This window comes from Rhizophagus irregularis, chromosome 10, assembly GCF_026210795.1.
Source record: "Rhizophagus irregularis chromosome 10, complete sequence".
NCBI classification, from domain to species: domain Eukaryota; kingdom Fungi; phylum Glomeromycota; class Glomeromycetes; order Glomerales; family Glomeraceae; genus Rhizophagus; species Rhizophagus irregularis.
Window position 1 is genome coordinate 595,188 of NC_089438.1, and position 17,011 is coordinate 612,198.

At 25.0% G+C, this 17,011-nt stretch overlaps 5 protein-coding genes across 5 annotated transcripts; 3 read left to right on the forward strand and 2 right to left on the reverse strand.

Moving 5' to 3' along the window:
* OCT59_001684 (Ubiquitin-conjugating enzyme E2 4) lies at positions 1-1,025 on the forward strand. The gene is made up of 7 exons (XM_066143999.1): positions 1-30; positions 112-207; positions 281-358; positions 419-524; positions 608-649; positions 732-824; positions 914-1,025. Exons 1-7 carry the CDS (start codon positions 7-9, stop codon positions 916-918), a joined length of 444 nt encoding a protein of 147 aa, XP_065995205.1. The 5' UTR covers positions 1-6; the 3' UTR covers positions 919-1,025.
* A 1,129-nt stretch (positions 1,026-2,154) lies between these two features.
* OCT59_001685 (uncharacterized protein) lies at positions 2,155-4,433 on the forward strand. The gene is made up of 6 exons (XM_066144000.1): positions 2,155-2,291; positions 2,380-2,850; positions 2,934-3,864; positions 3,936-3,971; positions 4,055-4,090; positions 4,160-4,433. The coding sequence occupies exons 1-5, from the start codon at positions 2,244-2,246 to the stop codon at positions 4,084-4,086; spliced, it is 1,518 nt and encodes a 505-aa protein (XP_065995206.1). The 5' UTR covers positions 2,155-2,243; the 3' UTR covers positions 4,087-4,090; positions 4,160-4,433.
* Positions 4,434-8,026: 3,593 nt separating this feature from the next.
* On the reverse strand, positions 8,027-8,287 carry OCT59_001686 (uncharacterized protein; the record flags this gene model as incomplete). Its single annotated transcript, XM_066144001.1, has 1 exon — positions 8,027-8,287. The coding sequence occupies one exon, from the start codon at positions 8,285-8,287 to the stop codon at positions 8,027-8,029; it is 261 nt and encodes an 86-aa protein (XP_065995207.1).
* Positions 8,288-9,671: 1,384 nt separating this feature from the next.
* Positions 9,672-10,379, reverse strand: OCT59_001687 (uncharacterized protein; the record flags this gene model as incomplete). Its single annotated transcript, XM_066144003.1, has 5 exons — positions 9,672-9,715; positions 9,785-9,820; positions 9,909-9,932; positions 10,000-10,224; positions 10,304-10,379. 5 exons carry the CDS (start codon positions 10,377-10,379, stop codon positions 9,672-9,674), a joined length of 405 nt encoding a protein of 134 aa, XP_065995208.1.
* A 1,613-nt stretch (positions 10,380-11,992) lies between these two features.
* Positions 11,993-13,029, forward strand: OCT59_001688 (Ubiquitin-conjugating enzyme E2 4; the record flags this gene model as incomplete). The annotated part of the gene is made up of 7 exons (XM_025316004.2): positions 11,993-12,016; positions 12,150-12,245; positions 12,349-12,426; positions 12,493-12,607; positions 12,689-12,730; positions 12,818-12,910; positions 13,007-13,029. 7 exons carry the CDS (start codon positions 11,993-11,995, stop codon positions 13,027-13,029), a joined length of 471 nt encoding a protein of 156 aa, XP_025181496.2.
* Positions 13,030-17,011: the final 3,982 nt, after the last annotated feature.

Consider the following 17,011-nt stretch of genomic DNA (forward strand, 5'->3'; position numbering starts at 1 on the left):
AACGAAATGGCACTTAAAAGACTTAATAAAGTTATGAGAAAGAATCAATTTTTTTTTACTACCGAATTTTGAAGAAAATAATTATTAACATTATCCACATTAAATTATTAGGAATTGTATGATATAGGATGTAACCCACCATCATCTATTAATACCGGTCCTATTGACGATGATCTTTTTCATTGGCAAGCTACAATTATGGGCCCTGTAAGTAACAGTTTGTATATCAAATTGAGACAATTAATTTATTCTAACTACCTGATATTATAATTTTGATAAGTCTGATTCCCCATACTCGGGAGGTATATTTTTCCTTGATATTAAATTTCCGAGAGATTATCCGTTTAAACCACCAAAGGTATATTTATTTATGCAATTGTAATTTATTTTAATTACGTACTTACATATTCTACATTAGGTTCGGTTTATAACAAGAATTTATCATCCGAATATCAACAATAGTGGTTTTATAAGCCTGGATATTCTAATGAATAAATGGTATCCGAGGATTACTATTTCAACAGGTAAATCGGTTACAAAAATAGTTACAACTCTTTTTAACTCTTTTATATAAAAAAAGGTTTTAATCAAATTTTTATTATTCAAGTACTCTTGTTAATTTGTTCATTGTTGACTTACCCAATCCCAGGTATTTCGTCATACTGTATAATGTATATTCCATGTAATTATTATTTTAATTGATTATATAATTATTTTCATCTTGACGTTAGCAAATTCACTTGATCCTGACATTTCTAATGTGTTTAAGAATAATCGTAATCATTATGAAGCTACTGCTCGAGAATGGACTCGTCATTATGCAAGTAAGTATAATTAATTATTTAATTTTTGCATTTTTTTAAATTTTTTATTATTTAAATAATTATTTTCATATTTGTGTTTATATATTTAGTGTAATTATCTGAATTAAATTTGGCTGATCATATTCGGTTTGGATTTTGCAGTTTTCAAAAATTTCTTATTTCAAATAAAGGTTAATAAATAAAATAAATTAATTATTATAGAAAAGTTTCATTTTATGTATTTTTATTGTAGTTAATTCAGTTAATATAAATTATGTGAATTGTAATTTCAGAACGTGTTAGACCCAGTAAAAAAAATCAATCCGTTTTTATTTTCCATCTTTTATCATGGAATTTGTCGAATTATTTACATTTTCTGTGAATGGATCCGGGAAAGGCCCATATTTACAGAGTTTTTACAGACATAACGGATAAAATTTTTTGTAGGGAGATTGTCTTTTTTAAAAAACATTTGTTAATATTTTTATATAATTTTACACTTTATTCATTCTTAATTTTTTTACGCCTCATCAAAGGTTAGTAATATGGAAGATATTATGATGATAGACCTCAATTCAAAAAATACATCTATCGATACAAAATTAAATAAATATCGTTAAATAATATTTCCTTTGTTTTAAATTTACCTAATTTAAAATTGCATAATAACCTTTTCAAAATTATTATTGATTCATGTATATGCAATAAAATTTTCGATATTGGTCAACTTCGTAGTAATAACTTCTCTATATGGATATTATGAAATACCTTACATTTCATCATTTATCATATTTACTAGACAAGGTTCATTTAACTAATCATATAATATTATTATTAATCTAAATATTATTTTCCTAGCGTAAAGACAAAAAAAAAGCTTATGTAAAAAATGATCAAACGTCATCATCTAGTTTTGATTAAAATAAATTTATTAAAATTTTTTATTCAAACTAAATTTATTTTTGATATATAATTTGACAATGGTTTTAGTATAAAGTTTTTTTTATAGGCTTATTACCACTTTATTTTTGAAAAAAAATTATAATGATATACGCATAACGACTATAACGTATACATTACCGAAAAATTAATATTTTTTACTTGAACTTTACAAAGTATTGTCTAAATTTGGACCTGAATCTCCTTATGTAACCATCATTTTAACCATTTCGGGTTAGGTTTATTTTATGATGATCAGCTGATGCTTACGAATTTTCTTTGTCACAAAATCACAACAATAGTAATGTTTGTATAAAATAGTTGTACAAATAGTAATACAAATGGGTAATACAAATGTGCGCAATTTATTGAATTTCGTTCAATTCATAAATTTTTTTTTTCTTTTACTTTTAATAATTCTGAAATTTATTTCGAGTAACATAGTTATTTATTTATATAACTAAAATTAAAATTATAAATTCACAACTCAAATTAATTAATATGGATGAAAAGCCAAAAAATTTATGGGAGTATGATGATAAATATCAGGTAATAGCAATTTAATATTTTTAATAATTATAATTATTTATTGAATTTTTGTAATTAAAAATATTAATAATTTTTTGTCTATTAAAAGAGCCATGTTACAATTTCTACTATTGATTCAACTATTGAATCAGAAAATGTAGATGAAAGAATAGTTTATATAGAAGATTTAGAAAAAAGAAGACAAGTATATGGAATATGTGGAGAATGTAAAGAACCTGGCACAGGAGAATATTGGTGTCAATCTTGTAATGCTAAAAGATTTAAGGATAACTTTAAAAATTGGACTAGTGGAAATAAACATATTGACGAATTTATACAACAATCACAACTTAATGCTGTACATAATGAAAAATGTCTTGAATGGATACCTTTTGAAAAATTTCAAAATGTCACTTATATTGCAGAAGGTGGTTTTGGTAAGATTTATTCAGCAGAATGGCTTGAAGGAAATATTGAATATTGGGATATTGAAAATCAAAAGTGGTATAGATATAGTTATAAATGTGCATTAAAAAGTTTGAATAATTCTTCTGATATATGTTCAGATTTTTTAAATGAGGTAATTTAAACTTTGTCTTATATATAAAGTTTGTTATTCGCATTTATTTATTAATAAAATTTTTTCTTTTTGATAATAATTAGATTAAATCTCATCTTCAGATTCATCTTACTGATATTGTTCAATGTTATGGAATTACTCAAGATCCAAATAATAAAGAGTATATGATGGTTTTATATTATTGTAGCTTTGGAAATTTGAGAGATTATTTAAATAAATCTAAAAATTATATCAATTACAAATCAAAAATTGATAAATTACAACAAATTGCAAGAGGACTTCTAGATGTTCATAATTCTGGGAAAGTTCATAAAGATTTTCATTCAGGCAATATATTATATAATGGTGTTAACAACCCATATATAAGTGATTTAGGTATGTGTCAACCAGCAAATATAAAGCAACCAGCTAAAGAAGAAGGAATTTATGGAGTATTACCATATATGGCACCAGAAGTTTTACGCGGATACCAATATACAAAAGCAGCAGATATTTACTCATTTGGAATAATAATGAATGAATTTCTTTTTGAAGAAATTCCTTTTAATGATATTCCTCATGATGAGTTTTTAGCTATTAAAATATGTATGGGACTTAGACCAACAATTTCTAATGATGTACCAAAGTTACTTACAGATTTGATAATAAAATGTTGGGATGCTGAAATAGAAAATAGACCAACCACTAAAGAATTGTATCAGATATTAACAAAATGGAATGATGAAATTAGAAAATATAGTAAAGGTGGCGAAGATTATGAAGATGGTGAATATAGTGAAGATGCTAAAGATAGTGAAAATGGTGACAATAGTCAAAATAGTGAAATATATTCTCAAATAAAAGAATGTGATAAAATTAGAAAAGAAAGATTCAAAAATAGGTCAAATGTAGATAAATCCAAAAGCTTCCAAACACACCCACAAGCATTTTATACTAGTAGACTTTTAAATTTTAAAAATCTTCCAAAACCAGTAAATTCTTCAGATTTATTATCATCTTTTCAATTCAGTTCAGGTAATTAAATTTAATTTTTGTTTTAACATGTAATCCACTTTATAATATTTATGTTATTTTATTTTTATTAGATGCTAATTATACTGCTCAATCAACATCAGATCCAAGTAAGTATCTCTTAATTGTCATTATTGTAATTATTTTATTTACATTTGTTAACATTTAAATACTATGAATACATAATATACAGTTTCAGAATGTTTAGATTGTTTAATTAAGTGAATTGGTAAGTTATTATTTATTTGTAATTTTACTAATATTTCCTTTCTAATTATCTAATCTATTTTTTTTATAGAACTAAAGGAAATTTGTCAAGATAGTGAATATAATATTGAATGAAGTTTTCTTTTACATGAAAGTTAGAGTTAAAGGGTTTAAATTATTAGTTTGTGTGTTTGAAGTTGGCTTTACTTTTATTTTTCTTTTATTATTATCAGTTATGCTTTATAAATTATTATCTTTAGTTTTTTTATTTACGTACTAGTATATTATATTATATATACAGTAGATTTATTGGATTTATATTTACGAATATTCTATATAAATAAAGATTTTAAATTTTTTTATGCATATTTGATGATTATTATTTGATCATTTAAATGTAAAACTGTAATATTTGAAACTACCAATATTTCACTCAATGTATTTAAATGTTTTGGTTGGGCTGATAGTTTTTTAGGCTGCGCCTCATTTTCAACCTACCTTTAAATAACAACTGTATCTAAAGATTAATCAGCTTAATAGTTGAGTAATATATAAATTTTACATTTCATATGGAGTTTAGAAGCTTATTTATTTTCCACCTGTTTAAATATTAATAATTTTCCTTTTTATACTAATATATTTGAGATATATTTGATCAATAATTAAATTTAAATTTAAAATAAGATATCTAAAATAGGACATTAGTAAGACTATGTAATTGTTTAAATAATAAAATTTAAATAATAAAAATGTCAATAAAGAAAAAATATTATAATATTTCATTTAGCGTATTTATGAGTCCATTTACTGACAGTAGCTTCATAACGATTACGATCATTCTTTTACAATTGAGATATTTCAGGTATTAAATAACAATCTAATTTATTGATAAATTATTTTTAGTTGAAATTAATCAGATCATTCAATAAAATAATGAACATAAAAAAGCGAATTATAATACATGGGTTTGGATCTCTCAGCAATTGACAAATTCCTGAGAGTACTTGATAGAATAAAAGATTTGATTAATTTTTTTTTAAATAATAAAAAGTTCCACATATAATAAATTATTATTACTCCTAGAAATGGTAATTGCTGGAATGCTGGTGACCATTGGTCCCTCAAGAAATCCACGCACTATCAGTAATATTCGGATGATAGATTCTTGTTGTAACTTCACCTGTATATAACAAATTTAGCACGTGAGTCAATTGAATCATGCTATTAAACAATTATACAAGCAAAAGTATACCTCTGGTGGTTTGAATAGATAATCACGCACTAGGAAAACGAGAATATCAAGATAAAATATACCTCTAGAGTATGAAGTATCCCTCTAATCCAAATTATTATACTGTTAATATTCAAGCGAAAGTTATTATAATTTTTACATATGAAGTTTAAAAGTGATAAAATATTACTTACGAGACCTATAATTGATGCCAATGAAAAAGATCATCATCGAACATCGATAGGACCAGCACTAAAAGATGACGGTGGGTCACGACCTAGCTCATATAATTCCTAATATTAAATATATATTTAAAGAATAAAAATTAAATAAATTAATTAGTTACAATTGAAAAAAGTAGCTTTTTTTTAGCACGTAAAAGTTCTAAAATGAATTTCATTTATGTACTACACAAATATATGAATTTTTATATTAGCCCTTTATAGTAATTATCGCTTTATTTGTTTAAGTTAATTTATAATTTTACTGTCATAATGAAATTTTTATCCGATTGTCTGGTACTGCATCACATTTTAATTCAACGTTGTGTCTTAAAAAAAGGACTTACATAATTATTATTCATGCATTTAAAATGTTAAATCTTTTACGCTAAAAATAATCTACTTACTCATATGTATTGGTTTATGCATAAAAATTTTTTTTAAAAAAAATGAACAATTAATAAATATTAACGGGAAGCTATGATTATTATGATTCTTTAATTTAATAAATAAACGATTGAATAAGATGACCTATAGAGTAGCACAATTTGAAAAGCGCAATAAACATTACGAGAATAAACATTTTATAAAAATATTCGAGAAATTGGAACTAGTTTTGGAAATGTTTATCGTGTAAAGTGGAAAAATTTTTGCATTAAAATCTCTTCTTAATATTGATGAAAATACCATTAAAGGACTTGTGATTATTATTTTACGTTTGTTCATATTACCAATAGTATATGATTGTCCCTTTAATTTACGACAAAAACCATTATAATCAAATATTTTTCGTAATGAATTTCTTTTCAGAATATTTTCACATAAAATTTTACTGTATATAGACCGAACTATTTGATCGATTTAAAATTTATAGGCAATAATATGTTTCTCAATAATGTTCTTAATAGTACAACTTATTACTTAAATTTTCGTAAGCAAATCCACTAGATAATAAAAACAATGTCTTTATAGGTTTATCAGTTGATATTGTAAAGAAAAGTGATTTTCAGAAAATTCATGATATTTTAATATTATTCATTATAACATAAGTTTGAGTTAACTTGAAATTATATAATTATATAATTGGCATGAGTAATCCCAAAAGTTGGCCCTTATTTCAAATTATAATTTAGTCCAAAAAAGTCTCATTAATTTTTCTAACAATTGTTATTTTAATTCAAGAAAATTCATATACGGTAAAAATTCAAATAATCAGTGAATTTAAATTTCAACAAGGAACTAATTCCTGAAGATTAAATTCGTTGGCAGCAATTAAGATCTTAATAATATCTGAAAGTTCATATACTTCTAAAGAAAGATTTCAATAAAATTGAAAATATATGTAAGACAATAATATTAGGTAATTTAATATTTGTTAAGGTTCCATCATTTTTCTTCTTATTATCCAACAAAATTCTTCTTAATTAAGGAGAACGATAATTTAAAATAACGATATGAGCCCGAAATATTTCAATTGTAATATCATAATATTCTTCATCGTTTAATATTTCAAACAAATTTTGCGATAATATTGGCAAAAGTTTATTGTCAACCATTATAATTTTGAAACAAGTGAAAATTGTATACATGATTGAGAACAAATTGCGTCATTATTACCCGAGGTTATTAATCACATCATTTTGTAATTCCGGTTTACGGTCAGCTTTTTTTGGCCCGTACTTCAGTTTAACCTTGGATTATTGTTGGCACTTGGTAAATAATCTTTCTGAACCAATACTAAATTTTTTTTTTGATCCATTAAACAATAACCTTACAAATTGATATTTTCCAATTGTCTAGTAAACATTTCTTAACCTTATTTATTTATTTATTAATCAGAATAGCAATTCTAAAGGCAAAGATAAAATCTAGAACTAGAATATAATTAAGCAATTTCTAACATTAAATTTTTTGAAATTTTTTTTTTCGCTATTATAATTCAAAATTCTAATTAACATTAGTTTTCTGTAGAACAGTTTAAAAATTGTTTACAAATTATGCTTTATCTTTATTAAAATGTGGATGATTTTTTTTTTTGCTTTTCAATAATTAGTTGAATTTGTAATTTTATTGATTTTTATTTGTTTGATAAATTATAATTTATAAGGTCATAGTGGAAGAATAGAAGTAGGAGTAGGAATGATATTAGATAAGTCTTATTACTTAATTTATACCTGTTATTTCATCATTTTATATTTATTCAATTTGTTAATTAAATAAAATCTTTAAAATTAAACGATTTTTAACCTTATTTAAAAGAATAATTTTTAATTAGGAATTTGACTTTTATGCGGGATGCATAAATTGCATCCCATGCATAGTAATTCTGATATACATGGGTATTTAAATTATTTAATAAATACATCATAATTGTCTCATGCGCAGCTTTTTTTGATACGCGTCTAAATTTAGACTTTTTTATTTCACATGATCACGTGTTTAAATTATATTATACTTTTTTTCCCAACGATTATCATCTTTCCTCTTCCCCTCTCTTCCTCTCTTCCTATCTCCCCTCTTCTTCTCTAGTCTCTCCTCTCAACCTCTTTCTCCCACTTATAAATTTTATTACAACTAAAATGAGTGACTCCGAATTTATGTCAAGCGATGATGAAATTTTCGATGAGGCTTTTGATAATGATTTTATTGAAAATATTCCTAATGACAGTGACTCTGATGGTGAAGATAATGGTGGTTCCTCCAATGAAACTCTGAAATTGGAAGTTGGGATGGCTTTTCTCACCTGGAAGATTGCATTTAACCACATCAAGCAATAAGCTTATCAACAGGGCTTTGGCATACGCAAAGGAAGATCAGAAAAAAATAGAATCTAAATTAAGAAAACAAACAATTGTATGTTTTTGTGAAGGAGTTTATAATAATCAATCAAAAAGGAAAGAAAAGGAAAACATCATTGTAATTTAATGGCTCAAATCACTACTGTAATTCAAGCCGCTGCAGCGGCTTGAATTACAGTAGTGATTTGATCGGCTCCCTTCGGTCGCCTGTTTGCATTTTAATAGTATTTTAATAGTATGAGCTTATCTTTGATACTTTTTCGGCATATAATTTAATTAATAGAAAAAATAATTTTTTTATGTAATAGAAGGGATGCGTACAGAAATACATATGCATTGTTTTATTTTTAGAAAATTTATTTAAATTTTTTTACCAGTGCGTAAAATATTCAAAAATCGAAAATTTTATATATAATATATGCACCCTACAATTTATGCAGGTGCGTAGAAAATAAAAACCTTTTTTAATTTAGCATTGCCGTCGGCTGATTTTCGTATCTAGAATTTTCCAAAAATCGGCCAAATTTTTAAGCCCTAGTTCAGCCTAAACTGTCATGCTATTTCCGACCGAATTGGATCGTATCGATATACATATTATTTTTACACATTTTTAATAAACTTTACTAATAATAATAAATTAAGTAATACTTTTCTAAAATTAAAATATTGTCAAATTCTACATCATGACATTTTATAATTTAACTAATTTAAAATAAAAAATTAGGTAAGAATTCTTTAAAATACTATTTATTTATTTTTTTTGTTAAATTCTAGGTGAAATGAATTTTGATCATTGAATTTGCTGCGTCACAATACTTACACATGTGATTGGATATTTTCGAAAGCCTAACGCTGGCCGTTTGATCACGTGTTCGTACATAAACCCTGCATAACTCTGGCCAAACTTGGGAAATCATCCGTGTGCCGTAACCGATTTAAATTACAACAAATATTAATTTATGAATTTTTCATTATTTAAAACTTTTACTTTATAAATTTAAAATAATATTTTTCGTACAAATATTAATACTTTTAATTAATGAATGTAAACATTTTGTATTGTTTATCACGTAAGTCTCATTAACGCTATTTTTATTATTAAAAAAATCAAAATATTAAAATTTAAAAACATAAATAACAATAAAATGTGAAACACATTTATAAGAGAACTCCAGTCCAGGTTCAGGCAGGGCTAAGGTTTTCATACTTATAATTCTCGGGCTGGACCGAGTTGACACAAAATTAATGATTAAATCTGAGCCGGGTCGGATGCTAAATATAAATGCAGGCCTCTATAAGTAATAACTAGTATAAATTAGTTAGCTGTTTGATTTTATAAAAAGAAATGAAAACTCATTCAGTATTATTTTCGCCATCTTGATTAATTTCATTAAGATCTATAAAACAAATAAATAAATATCATATTAACAAAACAAAAAAAAAAATAAGAATAAATAACATATTACCTGATTCATTTAATTGACAATCAAAACCCTCCGAAACTATTAATAATAAAAATAACGTTAAAAAAGTCTGAATATTTTTAATTATATTAATTATATTAACTATCAATAAATATTAATTACTTACATAATGGTGATAGAATAACATCTACTAAAAAACAAAGTTGTTAATAATGCAAATTTGTTTTATGTTATCAAAATAAATTAAATTAAATTACCTGAATTTACTGGTTCTGGAAGATTTTTGAAATTTAAAAGTCTACTAGTATAGATTGCTTGTGGATGTGTTTGAATGTTATTGGATCTTTTTTCACTTGTTCTGTTTAATTTGATCTTATTATCATATTCATCTATTTGAGAATAAATATCACTATCTTCATATTCATCATTATACCATTTATTTAATTTTTGATAAAATTCTTTAGCAGTTGGTCTATTTTCGGCTTTAGCATCCCAACTTGGTAATCAAATCTGCGAGTAGTTTTGGTGTATATTTGAAAATATTTGGTCTAAATCCTTTACATATTTTGATAGCTAAAACATGATCATGAGGAATATTGTTATAAGGAGTTTTTTCAGACATATATTCATTCATCATTATTCCAAATGAATAAATATCAGATGCTTTTGTATACTGATATCCACGTAAAACTTCTGGTGCCATATAAGGTAATACTCCATAAATTCCTTCTTTTTTTGCTGATTGACTCCCATTATTTACTGGTTGGCACATTCCCAAATCACTTATATAAGGATATGAAGTAAATAATATATTTCCTGAATGTAAATCTTTATGAACTTTTCCAGCATTATGGATATCTAGAAGTCCATTTGTAATTCGTATTAAATTTCCAATTTTTGAATAATAATTTGGTTCATAATTCAGATAGTAATTTCTCAGATTTCCGCCTTTACAATATTTCAAAACCATCATATAATCTTTGGTATTTGGATCTTGAGTTATTCCGTAACATTGAATGATATCATAGAGATAAATCTGAAGATGAGTTTTAATCTAATAAAAGCATTGAAAAGAAAAGTTTTAAAATACAGTAACTAAAATTAATTACATTTTTATTTTAATTACCTCATTTAAAAATTCTGTACTTATACAAGATGAGTTATCCAAACTTTTTAATGCAACTTTTTCCACATTTTTATCCCTTTTCCATTTTTGATTTTCAATATCCCAAGAAGTAATATATCCTTCAGGCCATTCGGCTGAATAAATTTTACCAAATCCACCTCTGGTAATATAAGTAATATCTTTAAAATTTTCAAAAGGTACCCATTCAAGATATTTTTTATGATGCACAGCATTGAGTTGTGATTGCTGTATAAATTCATCAATATCTTTGTTTCCACTAGTCCAATTTTTAAAGTTATCCTTAAATCTTTTAGCATTACAAGGTTGACACCATTTTTCACCTGTACCAGGTTCGTTACATTCCCCACATATTCCATACACTTGTTTTCTTTTTTCTAAATCTTTTATATGAACTATTTTTTTATCTGCCTCTTCTGCTGATTCAGAAATTGAACTAATAGTAGAAATTGTAACATGTTTCTTTTAAAATAAATGATTAAAAAAGTATTATTATTCAAAATTTAATGATGTAATTAATGATAAAATGATTGTTTTACCTGATATTTATAAGAATCAACAAAACCTTCCATAAATTTCTTTTATTTTCTTTTGGATCCATTTTTGATATTTCCATACTAAATTAATTGAATTGTATATTGAATTAATAAAGATAACATTAACCGTAAAATGAAATGTGAAAAATTTTTAAATTGGTTTATTCACAATAAGCCTTTGTGCAACATGTGTAACATTCAAAATCTACATACAGTAATAGTAATATTTTATCGACTTTATATATATATTTTTTTTTTTACACTTTTTCCGAAATTGAGCATAAAAGAATTAACAATGCTATTATTAGAAAAGATTTAAAAGATTTAAAATTATACACTTTTTTAACTGCGGAAACCATCATTCATTCTTTTTTTGTCCAACGCTAAACGAACTGCAGAAAATTTATTTAATGGTGCACTAAAAAAAATATTTTGTTGATCTTGGTAGTAAAAAATTCTTTTTAGGATTTATTAAATTGATGGGCGTACAACATGTGTTAATTAACTTAAGTAACACGTTTTACTAAAATTAAAATTCTTTTTTACTTTCTTCAGTTACTAAATAACGAAATGTCACTTAAAAGAATCAGTAAAGTAAATTATGAGATATAATTAATTTAAATTTCTTATATTTTTCACTATCGGATTTTGGACAAAAATTTTATTACCGTAATTTATTTAACTTATTCATCTTTTTTTTTATTATTCTATATATATATATTATTAGGAATTGCATGATTCAGGACAATACTTATTGTCGACTTGCAGTGCTGGTCCTATTGATGATGATCTTTTTCATTGGCAAGCAACAATTATGGGACCTGTAAGTATTACTGGCTAAATCAATTAATCAATAGCCTATTATGTGACTTTATCTGCGTAGAGAGACGTACGGCAAATTGTTATCACCTATAATTTTTCATTAGCCTGGTTCCCCATACTCAGGTGGTGTATTTTTCCTTGCTATTCATTTTCCTACAGATTATCCGTTTAAACCACCAAAGGTATATTTGTTTATATGGTTATTTGTATTTTAATTACGTACTTGCTCATATACTGTTTCATACTAGGTTAACTTTACAACAAGAATATTCCATCCGAATATCAACAATAATGGAAGTATATGTAGCTGCTGTGTGAATATTTTAGGGGACCAATGGTCGCCAGCAATTACCATATCGAAGGGTAATAAGAAGAATTGTTGAAATTTTTTTATACAAAAAAAAAATAATAATAATAAATAAATGAATCTTTTATTTTATCAAGTACTCGTTACAATCTGTACATTGTTGACTGAACCCGATCAAGGTATACGTTATATTATCATTCACATTTATCCTTGTTTGTCATTAAACTAAATTGATTTCAACTAAAGAAAATTTAATAACAATTTAGAATGTTTGTTAGTGCCCGCAGTATCTCATTTGTATAATAACGATCGTAATCGTTATGAAGCTAATGCTAGGGAATGGACTCGCAAATATTCTAGTCAGTATAACTAACTTCAGTATACAATTTTGTTGTTCTGTTTGTGTTTTTATATTTAGCATTGTATCTTACGGAATTCCTTGTTATCAATATTAGTGCTATTATCTGAATTGAATTAGGTCCATCCGTATATACAGTATGTTATCATATATACAGTACAATACAATATTTTGTTCTTCGTTTTACGATTAATATTTCACTTACAGTAAATCCAATAATGTAATCAAATCTAGTTTTATTGAATAATATTACAGATAATGGCAATGAATTAATAAAGATTATAGGAAATTATTAAAAAAAAAAAAATTTTGGTTAGTTAGCGTCGAATCCTTAAGTTTTCATGATTTCTCCTAACTAGAGCCTTGAATTAATAGTCTGATCACAAACTTGAAGTTTTTAAATATTTGTAAGGCCATTTCAACTTAAGATTTCTTTTAACATAACCTCGCTTCCCACTGATTTTCAAAAAACCCGATGAAAAAAATAAAATTTTAGGCCGAAATTATAAAATTTGGCCAGAATTACAAAACGAAATTATAAATCACATGACATATACAGTACATGATTCTGGTGATGATTTTGATCACGTTCTATCCTCCACAAGTTGTGGTTAAAGAATTGGCTTGGAGTAATTTTATCACTTTTATCATATACTATCAAACCAAAAATGAGGAAAGTGGTTAAAATTTAAAATATATAATACAATCAACACCATCCTTCCATATTTACATGTTTTAATATGTAATTACGGTATGACAATAATGAGAGCACTATTAAAATCTCCATTGATCTTGATAATGAAAGAATTTTTTTTTAGGACTAAAAAGGCACTAAAAAAGCGTACAGTATTTGCATGTTAGGTAGCTTAAAAAGACGACCTTATCAGTTCCCACGTTTTTTTTATTAAATAAATTTAATCTTTAAATAGTTAAAATCAACGTTACTTAAAAAATATAATTGTTATACCGTTATATCATTAAAACTTATTGCCTTGTAAAAGATCCTGAAATAGAGGATTATATATTAGTAATGAGATACGCGCAAGTATCTACAAAAGATCTTACAAATATTACGCGAAATAAACATTTTCAGAAGGGGAATATATTTTAAATTTTAGACTTGACAATTCCATAGTGTAAGCATATTATTAATTCAAATGATATTTATGGATATTAATATGGAATTGAAGATTTATTATCACAAGCTGTATTGTAAAGTAATAAATCATCAAATAATGAGATATGTATATGGAGTAATACTTTAATTGTACCAGAAATCTTTAAAGGCTCCGAATTTTTTAAGGAAACTTATATATAAATATATTGGGTATAATTATGTTGGGAACTTATAATAGGTTATAAAACTCAAGATGAATGAACGTCAAATCTTAGCCAAAGAATTCTAAAATATAACCATTTTATTTAATACGTAATCATAAAAACTTTATAAAAAAATTAACATTTTTCCTTACCAAACTCGGACATGGTTATAAATTAGGAAAAAAAGTTTTTTTTTTGAAAAAAAAAATCAATTACTATGACGTAATTTTTTTTTCTCATGCAAAAGTAATTAATCAGCGTACAGTATGTCTCAAGCATTCGCACTTTTAAAAATATAACTACTAAGGAACAGCGATTAATAATGATTTATAAATGTATTCTTATTTTCTTATTTTATTATATACTGTACTATAGACTTCTCGCTCCACCTCATAATAATCTTTCATTTTGTCATTATTAAACACATTACATTATACTGATTCATATATGAATAAATTTAAATTCATTTTTTTTTTACTTCCCCTCCTTTTTATTTAAAATTTTAATTATTTTATTCCATAAAATAAAATGATTTAAACTAAATAACAAATGTTGGAGAATCTAGAAAATTTTATTATAAAGAATGGTTATTAGATCACCGTAATCACGTGGCTCACGTGTATATGATACCAATCGTCATCAATTTCATATATATATGAACTGTAGCCCAAAAGCCAAGTTATTAGTTAATAAAAAAAATTATGAGACTCTTATGAAATAATAGATTGGACTTTTGAGTTTCATTGAAAAAAAAAAAATAATAATAATTTTATTGATCCACTCGAAATAACTTTTCTAAATAATATTCTTCGAATCGAATATTGATCGAATTGCATAACTATTACATTTTAAAGAGTAAAGATTTAATAGATTTTTTAATTATGATGAACAATTTTATTTATTATACAACAATTAAAAGAATGTTAACAAGAATTAAACAAATAAATAAATTTCATTACAGTATAAAATTTTCTTTAGAATTTAATATAAGTAGTAAATAAAAAAAATTATTTGAAATAAACTAACAATTAACCAGTAATAGTACTCATGCAACAGCCTAACGCCATGGTGCAAGAAAAAATAAAGTGTGGCGTAAATTTACTATTCAATAATATATGTGCACCATAAAAGTCAAGATGCTTAGTAGAATATATATAAAATAGGAAATTAAAATCGTTAACATGCAGAAAATGTTCAAAATTTTTATTGTACAATCGGAATATCGGGGATTGACTCCAAAAAAGTTATAAAAACTTTTACGCAAATGTTTGAATATTGTATTACAATATTTATTTATTTTAAACCCGCATTTATGTAATTTTGGTAAAATTTACTTTTATATTTGTAATTAATTAAAAATTAGAATATTGGAAGTGATCCGAAATTCCCAACGAAAAACGCCACATATTTAATAATATGACCAAAAGAGTCATTACTGTACATAGAGAACTTCCTCAAAAAATTTGTTCTAGGCACTTCTTTTATTACATCACTATTGAAATTAGGTTGAAGTAAGTATATATAACTTAATTAGGAAATTAACATGGAATTTTCTCTAATACAAAGTTAGCGGATAATCTGTATTACTTGTACATCGGAATTTGCATAGGAATTTTTTTAAAAAACTTTTCGTAAAAAAATTACAAATTTACAATGGCATAGGAATCTTTAATTTTTTTTTTTTTTTTTGGAAAAGAATTACATTAGCTAATTATTGTTCTATAGTCTAAAAAAAGTTTACATTGGATAATTTAATTTATAAATAGAATGAATTCACTTGACCGACATTTAAATCACATGATACGCGTGATAATCGTGATATCGACTTGTACAATTCTTCCATATCAAAAACTTTCGTTCTATGCATCTTTACTACAAAACCACTTTTTCTATATAAATAAATTTTTAAAACATTGAAATCAATTTCTAATTAACAGCAGTCCAATCAAAATCCAATTTTTATTGAAGTTTAAGCATGATTATAAAGTACACGAATTCAGGTAATTAAGTTGTTTATTACATCATGTTGTGTAACATTTTAAAGAGTGACCAGACTTTTCGGATAATTTATTTATCCGCTATGCAAATTTTTTTTGTACAAATGGTTAAGATAAAAAAATTTAAATGACAGAAAAACAACTTGAAACTGGTCACATGTAGAAAAATATAATGAGTCCATAAAAATATGTACTCGTTATACTGAACCAAGCAAATTTTTTCTTAAAAGTCATTAAAGTAGAAACCGTAGAATTTGCGGACGAAATTGCCAGCCGGAACAAAAAAATTTCTAAATATTTTGTTACAGAACAATCTCATAAAATTCAGGCCGGAATTTTAAACTTAACTAGAATTATTGTCGTTCAGAAATAGCTTTCGAATCATTATTTAAAATTATTAATCCAATAGTGTATTTCTTACAATTTCACTTTGAAATTAAGCTTTAATAAGCAATATCTAATTTTGTTAAAATTATTATTTGCTTTGTACTTATTGCTTTTTCAGAAATGTTGGTAGTATTGGACCATGCATTTTAAACCAAAACAAAAATAAAAAAAAAATCATTTCTTCTTTTATAAAACGCATACCCATATTTTAGTAATGTATGCATGAATAATATGATATCATTCACATGAATAATATGATATTATTCACATGAATGTTTACTTGTATTTATTTGTTTGTTTGTGTTCAGTGTAAATAATCAACATTCAGTAACTTATTAAGATATCACATGATATGTAATCTTTTATGAAATATCACCTCTGGTGATTGTCACCTTACC

What these genes read in the sequence shown, in the direction of transcription:
- OCT59_001685 (XM_066144000.1), top strand. Translation starts at nt 2,244, where the DNA reads ATGGATGAAAAGCCAAAAAATTTATGGGAGTATGATGATAAATATCAG. An exon ending in GTTCAGATTTTTTAAATGAG is followed by an intron (nt 2,851 to 2,933) that starts GTAATTTAAACT and finishes GATAATAATTAG; the next exon opens with ATTAAATCTCATCTTCAGAT. An exon ending in ATCTTTTCAATTCAGTTCAG is followed by an intron (nt 3,865 to 3,935) that starts GTAATTAAATTT and finishes TATTTTTATTAG; the next exon opens with ATGCTAATTATACTGCTCAA.
- OCT59_001684 (XM_066143999.1), top strand. Translation starts at nt 7, where the DNA reads ATGGCACTTAAAAGACTTAATAAA. An exon ending in ATCCGTTTAAACCACCAAAG is followed by an intron (nt 359 to 418) that starts GTATATTTATTT and finishes ATTCTACATTAG; the next exon opens with GTTCGGTTTATAACAAGAAT. An exon ending in GAGGATTACTATTTCAACAG is followed by an intron (nt 525 to 607) that starts GTAAATCGGTTA and finishes TTATTATTCAAG; the next exon opens with TACTCTTGTTAATTTGTTCA.